At 48.1% G+C, this 10,271-nt stretch overlaps 1 protein-coding gene across 1 annotated transcript; it reads left to right on the forward strand.

Moving 5' to 3' along the window:
* The first annotated feature begins 457 nt into the window (after nucleotides 1-457).
* On the forward strand, nucleotides 458-9,979 carry LOC102437240 (nuclear envelope integral membrane protein 2-like). Its single transcript, XM_014450266.1, is given in 2 exon segments — nucleotides 458-978; nucleotides 9,835-9,979. Coding segments are annotated over 2 exon segments (666 nt in total).
* The last annotated feature ends 292 nt before the right edge of the window (nucleotides 9,980-10,271 follow it).

Genomic DNA, 10,271 nt, shown 5'->3' on the forward strand with positions numbered 1-10,271 from the left:
GTGCTTGCTGCTCTTCGGATGGGGAAGCGGGCTGCTCACTCAGCTACTGCTCCTTGGACAGGGGCAGGCCACATGAGGCTGCTGCTCTTAGGCTAGAGGCAGGCTGCTCACAGGGCTCATGCTCCTTGGACAAGAGCGCGCCGCTTACATGTCTGCTGCTCACAGGGTTGAAAAAAATAATGTGAAGAGAAGTAGGAAATAAAGGAACAAACAAAAAAAAGAAGAACAAAGAAAGAAGCTAAAAAAAAAGAAGCAACAAACAAAAAAAGGGAAAACAAAGAAAAAAGCAAAAAGCAAAATAAAAAAGCTAACAAAATAATAGTAAAAAAATAAAAATGAAAAATAGAAATGTCGTTCCTTTGGCTGGCTTAAGATCTCAGTTTTCTGGAATGTCTGTGATTTTGTTGTTGTTGTTGCTGGGACTGACCAAAGCTCCATTTTCTATTACTGCCTGGGGATGGCGCCGGGCGACCTGATGACACAGGTCTTCCTCCTGCTGCTGGCAAGAAGGCGCATCCCTAAGTATAGCACCTTTGGGGCTGTAATGGTTAGTTGTTGGTTTGCTTCAGTGTATGTGGTGTGCCAGTGGATGCAGAACCTGCAGTGGCTGTGGTGTGAGCACAGGATGTATGTTGTAGGCTACGTCTTGACAGTTGGGTCCCTCAGCTTTGCTGCCTGTTACAGACACGGGCCTCTGGCCAAGGAGAGGAGCCAGCGCCTCCTGGCGTGGACGCTGCGGCTCCTGGCCCTGACCTGCTGCGGCGCCCTCGTGCCCCAGGTCGTGTGGGCTGCTGTGGGCCTCATGCTGCTGCCCCGGGGGCTGCACTACCCGGCGAGAGCCCTCAGATTTGCATACTTCGTCCTTGGAGGAAGCCAATTGTAGCCCGAAGAAATGCATCTTCACCAAGAGCAGTACAGCCTGGGGGGCGCCTTCCTGGAGGAGCAGCTCTTTAACCTGGGGCAGGGGCAGCGGCCTGAGTGCCCTGGCCCTGCCCTTGCCCCTGCCCCTGCCCTGCCCCTGCCCCTGCCCCCTGCCCTGGCCCTGCTCGTGCCCCCGCCCTTCCTCCCCCCCTGCCCTGGGTCTGCCCCCACCCCCTACCCCCACCCCTGCATCCGCTTTTGCCTCCTCCCCTGCCCCTGCATGTCACCCAGGACCAGGACGTGTGCAGTAGCAGAGGGGATGGTGGCAGAAAACCCAGGCGCACGGGAAAGGACGGTACCTCACCGCCAGTCTGCTGTTTATCCTGCTGTGCCCACGTCTTGGGCCTGCCATCGCCACTTCCCTCCAGTGAAGATTTCCACTCGGAACAGGGGGACTAGGTTGGCCTTCAGGGGCCAGCGAGCCTGGGTCAGTGCCTGTCGGAACCAGGGCACCGCGTGTCAGGAGGCTGCAGGGCTCTCCCAAATTGTGCTGGCGCAGGTGTTGGGAGGCCGACCCGTGTTCCTAGCGCATCCACGTGCTGATCAGTGCTACTCAGGAAGGGGATTCTCAGGTCAACTCAGATGGACACCTAGTGCAGCAGGACTGCTCAGGGCCTTTAACGGCGTTAATGCCCACGGTGACTCGGGAGAAATCTTGTAGCATTTTCCGACTTCATTTGACCACAGATCCGTGTTCCAGGAGATGAGTATTCCTTGGCTCACATGTTGAGAAAGTGCTACTGATGGAAGCGCTGGGGTCTGGGACGTGCAGCAACTTGTCCCAGCCCACACTTAGCGGCAGCGCAGGGTGGTGCTTCAGCCCTGGCGTTGCCCTCAGCCGGGCGAGGAGGCCTTCAGAGGGAACGTGAGGCCATCTCTCCAAGCCCTGGGCCTCAGAGGATTGGTGACTTTTTTATATTTAGTAACGGCCCTCTAGCTATTTGGTAACTGTGATGAAGAGAAACATTCCCTATGCTTATATTTTAAAGTTTTGGTAAGGCTTTTATAGGTAGAGTCAGATTAGAATGACTTTTATATTTTTCGTGTGTTGAAACTGGAGGCATTTAACCTCTCGTGACATTTTGCATTGACTGGTTCATTTCTAAAACTGTTTAGTTTTATATTCTGGTAACAGTTTCCTGCAGAACAGATCTATGATCTTTCTCACAGAGAACAGGTTTTGTTCTTGACTCCTCCTGTTAAGGGGAAGGAGGGACTGACTGTGAGTGCTGGGTGGACCCTGAGCCCAGGAGGCCCACACCGAGGACTGAGAAAGGATCCGACGTGGCAAAGCAGTCCAGGGGTTACAGTGTCACTAAGGTGATTCTAAGACTCACGCTCTAGCTTTTTTGCTGTGAGGCATCAAGAGAGGGGCCTTTCACTAGAGATGTTGCGGAGGGGCATGCAGAGAACTGAGGATGCTTTCCCCAGCCAGGTCTCTAGCCTCATTCTAACTTGTTGCATAACAAGTAGCCTGGCTACCCATTTGGGACTTTCTAGATTGGTTTTCAAATGCTCTTGCCCCTCCAGGCAGTGTTTTACAGGTCTCCAGTGTTGCCAGACTCCGGTTCATATTAGGAGCTCTGTTCTTTTTGTAAAATGCACTAAATTCAATCTGTGCTTTCACGCAGCCTCTGATTTTATTTGTTTTTAACATGTTTTTATTTATTTTTTAGAGAGAGAAGTAGGGAGAGGAACAGAGAGATAGCAACATTAATGAGAAAGAGAATCATTGATCAGCTGCCTCCTGCACGTCCCACACTGGGGATCAAGCCCTAAACCCAGGCATGTTCCACTAGGAATTGAACTGTGACCTGTTGGCTCATGGGTCTATGCTCAACCACTGAGCCACGCGGGCCGGCAGTAGCCTCTGATTTTAAAAATCAAAGTGTCTCCCGTTCAGATTTATGATGATGTTTCGTAAGTGTTGTTACAGTTCAGTCTGATGTTTGTAATTGTATTTGCTGGTGACACATGCATGCATCAGATGCATCAGTATTTGTCTCCCCACGCTCCTCTCCCCAGAGGCAGCTGGTATCCTACCATACGTGTGTGACTAACATGTGAGGAGTCTGCTGGGGTCCCCAGGGGACCCCGGGCCTTGCCTGTGCCAGGCACGGAGGTGCTGACCAGCTGGGGTAACCATCACCATAAAAACATCTGACAGAAGAGAAGCAGAGCAGTGTCTCCCAGGGTGTTGGCTTCAGTTATGTTTTAGAGGACACCGTGGATTTGTCCATGTCTGTTTTGAGGACTGTGGAAAGCTGAGCCATTAAAGCATTACTTGTGAAAAAAGAAGTTAAAGACAAAGAAAGAATATTAAAGGTAGCAAGAGAGAGAGAGAGAGAATTACAAACAAAGGAGTTCCCATTAGGATGTCAACTGACTTCTCAAGAAAAACATTTCAGGCCAGAACAGAGTGGAATGAAGTACTCAAAGTAATGAAAAGAAAGGGCCTAAATCCAAGACTACTGTATTCAGTGAGGCTAAAATTGAAAATTGAAATTGAAATAAAATTGAAAGTGAAATAAAAAGCTTTCCAGGCAAAAAAAAAAATTTAAAGGAGCAATTTACCACCAAACCAGCAATGTAAGAAATGTTAAAGAGACTGAAAGGAGAAGAAGAAGAAGAAGAAGAAGAAGAAGAAGAAGAAGAAGAAGAAGAAGAAGAAGAAGAAAAGAGAGAGAGAGAGAGAGAGAGAGAGAGAGAGAGAGAGAGAGAGAGGATCATAGGCATAAAGAAAATAAAAAATGGCAAGAAATAAATACCTATCAATAATAACCTTAAATGTAAGTGGATTAAATGCTCCAGTCAAAAGACATAGAGTGACTGAATGGATAAGAAAAGATGATCCATATATATTTACTGTCTACAAGAGACCCACCTCAGAACACAAGATATACACAGATTAAGAGTGAAAGGATGGAAAAATATATTCCATGCAAATGGAAAGGGAAATAAAGCTGGAGTAGCAATACTCATATCAGACAAAATAGACTTCAAAACAAAGGCCATAATAATAGATAAAGAAGGCCACATCATAATACTAAAGGGAATGATACAACAAGAAAATATAACACTTCTAAACATATATGCACCCAATATAGGAGCACCCAAATACATTAAAAAACACTTAATGGACTTCAAGGGAGAGATTGACAGTAATATAGTCGTAGTGGGGGGCTTTAACACCCCACTTACATCACTTTATAGATCTTCCAGACTAAAAATTAATAAGGAAATAGAAGCCTTAAATGACACACTAGATCAGGTAGATCTATCCAAAATGTACAGAACGTTTCATCCTAAAGCAACAGAATATATTTTCTTCTCAAGCACACATGGAACATTCTCAAAGATAGACCACACGTTAGGGCACAAAACAAGATTATACAAATTCAAGAAGATTGATATGAGAAGATTGATAAATCAACTACAATTTAAAAAAACTGAAAAACACTCAAATACATGGAGACTAAATGGCATGTCATTAGACAACAAATGGGTTACGAATGAGATCAAGCAAAAAATTAAACACTTCCTGGAAACAAAGAAAAATGAACACACAACCACCTAAAACCTATGGGACATGCCAAAAGCAGTCCTGAGAGGGAAGTTCATAGCATTACAGCCCTACTTCAAGAAACAAGATAAAGGACTAATAAACTATCTACCTTACAACTAAATGAATTAAAAAGAGAACAGCAAGAATAGCCCATAGGAAGTAGAAAAAAAAGAGAAAGAATAAAAATCAGAGCAGAAATAAATGACATAGAGACAAAAAAAAATTATGAAAGATCAATAAATCCAAGAGCTGGTTCTTTGGAAAGACAAACAAGATTAATGAGCCTCTAGGTTGACTCATCAAGAAACAAAGAGGACCCAAATAAATAAAATCAGAAATGAAATCAGTGAAGTAACAACTGACACTACAGAAATTCAAAGGATTGTAAGAAAATACTATGAACAACTATATGCCAAAAACTGGACAACATTGGTGAAATGGAAAAATTCCTAAAAACATACAATCATCCAAAACTCAATCAGGAAGAATCAGAAAACCTGAGGAGGCCAGTAACAACTGATGTTATAGAAGCAGTAATGAAAAAACCTCCAGTAAACAAAAGTCCTGGATGGGATGGATTTACAGGTGAATTTTACCAAACATTTAAGGTCTTTTTACAAAGCCAGAATTATCCTAATTTCAAAACTAGATAAAGACGCTACTAAGAAAAAGAATTACAGGCCAATATCCCTGATGAACACAGACTCTAAAATCCTAACAAAATATTAGCAAATCGGATCCAGCAATATATTAAAAAGGTCATACACCATGATCAAGTGGGATTTGTTCCAGGGATGCAAGGCCAGCACAATATTCATAAATCAATAAATGTTATACATCACATAAACAAATTGAAAGATAAAAACCACATGATCATATCAATAGATGCAGAAAAAGCATTTGACAAAATCTAGCACTCTTTTTTAAAAATAAAAATCCTCAGTAAAGTGAGAATAGAGGGATTATACCTCAAGATAATAAAGACCATCTATGAAAAACCTACAGCCAACATAATTCTCAATGGGCAAAAACTAAAAGCTTTTCCCCTAAGAACAGGAACAAGATATAGATGTACACTTCACCACTCTTATTCAACACTAGTGGCCCAGTGCACAAATTCATGCACATTGAAAGGAAATTAATCAGAAGAAATATTTTAATATCGATATCTTCCCTTTTTCTATAATAGAAGTGTCAACCAAATTCACGATCAACAATGACAGATCGAAACACATGTGTTCGATTGACACCAGCAAGAGCTTTTTTGGTGTCGTCCATGCGTGAGTCAATTTAACCTTTTAAATATCCTAATATATAAAAGCCCAGGGTCATAACAACCGAAGGATGATCAACCTGGAAGTCCTTCAGTCAGCACTGGGTTGCTGTGGCGACCCAGCACTGACTGCCCCGCTGCAGCCTGGCGACCCAGCACTGACTGCCCACGGGGCTGAGACCCAGAGAGAGAGGCAGGGTCTGATCCACAGCCTCAGTGGCAGCTGTTGATCAGTACTTGCCTCTCTCTTTCCCTCCCTCTTTCTTTCTGGGTTTCACCAACAGCTGGGCCTTTCTTTCTCTCCCTGACTCCATGGGGGCTGCTGTTCATCTCTGCCTCTCTAATCAGGCCCAAAGATAGGCCCGGGGATGCTTACTGGCATAGGAACTGACCAATCAGAACCAAATGTGGGTGCTGTGAAGAACCAATGGCTACCTAGGAGGTGGAGCTGTTGATGTTGATTGGCATAGGAACCAACCAATCAGAACCAAATGTGTGTGCTGTGAGAACCAATGGCTGGCTAGGAGGCGGAGCTTCTGATGCTGACTGGCATAGACATCGACCAATTAGAACCAAATCTGGGTGCTGTGGGGAGCCAATGGCTGCCTGGCACTGGCCATTTACAAAGAAATGGAACCGCAGACCTGGCACCCACAAAGCAACACTTGGCTTCTCCCAAGTGGGACAGAGGCCCACCAGTGGGCGGGCAAGGGCTCTGGCGAGGCAATGGGCACCGCTTGCCTTGCCCCAGCCCCCGCCCACCCCCAGATCGCATTGGGATGTTTCCGGTGGGCAAGTGAGGGCTCCGGCGAGGCATCTGCACCAATTGCATTGCCCCAGCCCCCGCCTGCCCCCCCGGATCGCATTTGGACGAGTCTCCGGTGGGCGGGCAAGGGCTCCAGCGACGCATCTGCACCGCTTGCATTCGCCCCAGCCCCCCGCCCGACCCCGGATCGCATTGGGACACGTCTCCAGTGGGCAGGTGAAGGCTCGGGCATGGAGATCCGCACCACTTGCCTTCCCCCCAGCCCATGCGCATTGGCACGTGTCTCCGGTGGGCGGGCAAGGGCTCAGGCGAGGCGATCTGCATCCCGCATCCCTCCCTGATTGACCACTGTGATTCCAAGCCAGTAAGGGCTGCCTTCAGGATGGTGCTCCACGTCCCTCACCCCCACCCCAGGCCGGAGAGCAGTGCTGGGCTGGGGCACCCAGGGGTTTGGGAATGCAGCACGAGACATGTCCCAATGCGATCAGGGGGAGGGCGGGGGCTGGGGCGAATGCAAGCGGTGCAGATTGCCTCGCCGGAGCCCTCACCCGTCCACCAGAGACACGGGGCCCACTCTGAGAGAGAGAGAGAGAGAGAGAGAGAGAGAGAGAAAGAAAGAGAGAGGCAGAATTTTGCATCCCGCATCCCTCCCTGATTGACCAGCAAGAGGGGCTGGCACAACGTGGGCTGCCTTCAGAACGGTGGATGGTGGCCCAGTGGAGAGCGGTTTCTCCATGCATGGTGCCCAGGGATGGCTGTGAGCTGCTGCAACCCCACATCACGCTTCAGGGTGGGGGAGAAGGCTCACAGCCACCAGCACCCTAGGCTGCACCTCCTGTGCCTCAGCCTGCCAGGTTGGCAGGGTCCAGAGCAGGTGAGCTGCTCCCTTCCCCCAGTGGTAGAACAGGGAGGAGAGCGCTGGGTGCAGGGAGGGGACCTCAGCTGGGATCCTCCTGGTGTGGGGAAGGGGCCCGGCCTGGGCCCAGTGGGGAGCTTAGGAAGTCTGGCTAAGCAGGCGCTGGTTCATACCAACTCTTACTCTGCCATCTTCCTCCAGCTCTTCAAGCTAGCCCCCCTGCCCCACCTGTCCAGGGCAACGGGCTCTGGATGACCTCCCTGAGCTCAGACTGTGGATCCAGAGACCTCAAGGAAGAGTGCAGGGGCCAGTGCAGAAGTACCAGGGCAGAGTTGCTTCAGTGTCTCGGTGAAGTTTGCAACTGACCCATGGTGGAAGCCCCAGAGGGGAAAGGCCAGGAGGCATGAATTGCCAGCACTTTAGCCACTTGAAAACAGCTCCACTTGGAATGTGAGGCGTTTATATGTTCAGCTGAGAAGTGAGAGGGCTGAACTCCACCATTGTTGGGCTCCTGTCAGTCCGAGTCCCAAGCGTCCACCATGACAAGGAAAGAACAGAGTGAGGGGCCTGGAGGAAGGGAGGACAATTGAAGAAAACCATGTCTAGACTTTCCCCAACCCTCTCCTTCTTTCTGCTGCCTACAAGAACCCCAGGCCCGGCCACAGTTCTGTCTCCACCTTTTAGTCCCCTATTCTCCAACCACAGAGGAAAGAAATAAGGAAGGAGTCTGTGCTGTCTTCAGAGAGTATCTATATACCTGATGGGTCAGTTGCCTTCCACAGAGGGAGGCCAGACTGGCTTAGGCCCACTCCCCACAGGGACATCAGTAGGACATCCTGTGAGGGCTCCCAGACTGTTAGAGGGGGCAGGATGGGCTGAGGGATGCCCCCGAGTGCACAAATTTTTGTGCACCGGGCCACTAGTATATATATAAAGATGTATATTTAATACTTCTGCAATTGTATACAGTGACATGTGAAAATGTTTATCAAGGGATGATATTGTATGTAAGAGTATGCATTAATTAGAACTATATTATAATGACAAAAAAATAATGTTCAAGACATAAGAATTTGCACATTTTCTAAGAAATATTTTTTTTTAAATATTTTATTGATTTTTTACAGAGAGGAAGGGAGAGAGATAGAGAGTTAGAAACATCGATGAGAGAGAAACATCGATCAGCTGCCTCCTGCACATCCCCCACTGGGGAAGTGCCCGCAACCCAGGTACATGCCCTTGACTGGAATCGAACCTGGGACCATTCAGTCCGCAGGCCGACACTCTATCCACTGAGCCAAACCTGTTTCGGCTCTAAGAAATATTTAATGTGCTACAAAAAGACTAAAGTTTATTACCCTCATACAGTAACAAACTGTTGATCTTTGCCCCAACTGCAGCATTCAGCTAGATTGGGCTGAAATGAGAACATGAGCCTAAGTTATCTGTGCTTGTATAAGAAAAGCAGAGGCAATATCCCACTTTAGTTTCACAAGAAGTCTCTGTTGTAAAGAGCTATGATTGAATTGTGTCCCCTCAAAATAGATATGTTAGAGTCCCACCTCCCAGGACCTCAAAATGTGACCTTATTTAGAGATAGAGTCATTACAGAGTAATCAAGTTGAAATGAGGTCAGTAGAGTGGGCCATGATCCAATATGACTGGAGTCCTTATAAAGGGACAATTTTGGACACAGAGAGAGGCACATATAGAGGAAAGACAGTGTGAAGAGATACCTATAGAAGATGACCATCTATATATATAAAAGCCTAAGTGACAGTTATGATTGAACGACTGGAACGACCAGTCAACCAGTCACTATGATGCGCACTAACCACCAGGGGGCAGACGCTCAACACAGGAGCTGTCCCCTGGTGGTCAGTGCACTCCCACAGTGGGAGCGCCGCTCAGCCAGAAGCTGGGCTCATGGCTGGTGAGCACAGCTGTGGCGGCGGGAGCCTCTCCTGCCTCTGCAGCAGCTCTATGGAGTGGCCGCGGTGGTGGTGGTGGTGGTGGTGGTGGTGGTGGCAGCAGGTGCAGCGAGGCTGCAGTGAGTGGGAGTGATGCAGTGCCCAGATCCTGGCTCGGGCCCCTCCCCGGCCACCTGTCTCTTAGCATACCACTACATCCCTCATACCCCATAATCCTGCCATTACAATCTCTGGAGAATGGTTGAAGCGTGGACACTCAGAGTAACCAGGATGAGCCTGATATCGCCACCAGGCTCCAGGAACTCTGCCTCTGGCATCAAGATCAAATTTAATCCCTTACCGATTGCCCTGGAGATACAGAGATAGGCAGCAATATAACAGTGGCTACAAGTTGGTGACTGACAATCGGGGTAAAAGTCAAAGATAGATGAATCTGAAGGGTGGGGGTGTGGGCAACAGAGTACCCCCACCCCCCAAGGTCCCCAACATTGTATTGTTCACCTCAGAGTATCTCTTATCCAGCTCCAAGCAGTGGAAAGAGTCCATCAGGGACCAAGGCATCCACCGGAGACCTCCCAGCCAGCAAGGCATGACCGTGGCCACAGCAGGGACATTTGGAAATATTTTTTCAGGAAGCTGTGGGGACAAGGACAGACTCCCCACGTGACTTCCCGGTGGCTCATGGGGACATGGAAACTCCCCAGGCACACAGGCACGGGCTCCCAATTTCCTTTCAATGTGTATGAATCTGTGCACTGGGCCACTAGTCTACTATAAGATGAAGAGAGAGGCCTGACACAGATTCTCCCTCACAGCTCGCAGAAGGAAACCAACCTGCTGACATCTTGATCTAAGACTTCTAGCTTCCAGAACTGTGACAATAAATTTCTGTTGGTGAAGCCACCCAGTTTGTGATACTCTGTTACAGCAGCTCTAGCAAACTGATAAAGCAACTTTGT

Source organism: Myotis lucifugus, unplaced genomic scaffold (genome assembly GCF_000147115.1).
Source record: "Myotis lucifugus unplaced genomic scaffold, Myoluc2.0 scaffold_7, whole genome shotgun sequence".
In the NCBI taxonomy this organism is placed as follows: domain Eukaryota; kingdom Metazoa; phylum Chordata; class Mammalia; order Chiroptera; family Vespertilionidae; genus Myotis; species Myotis lucifugus.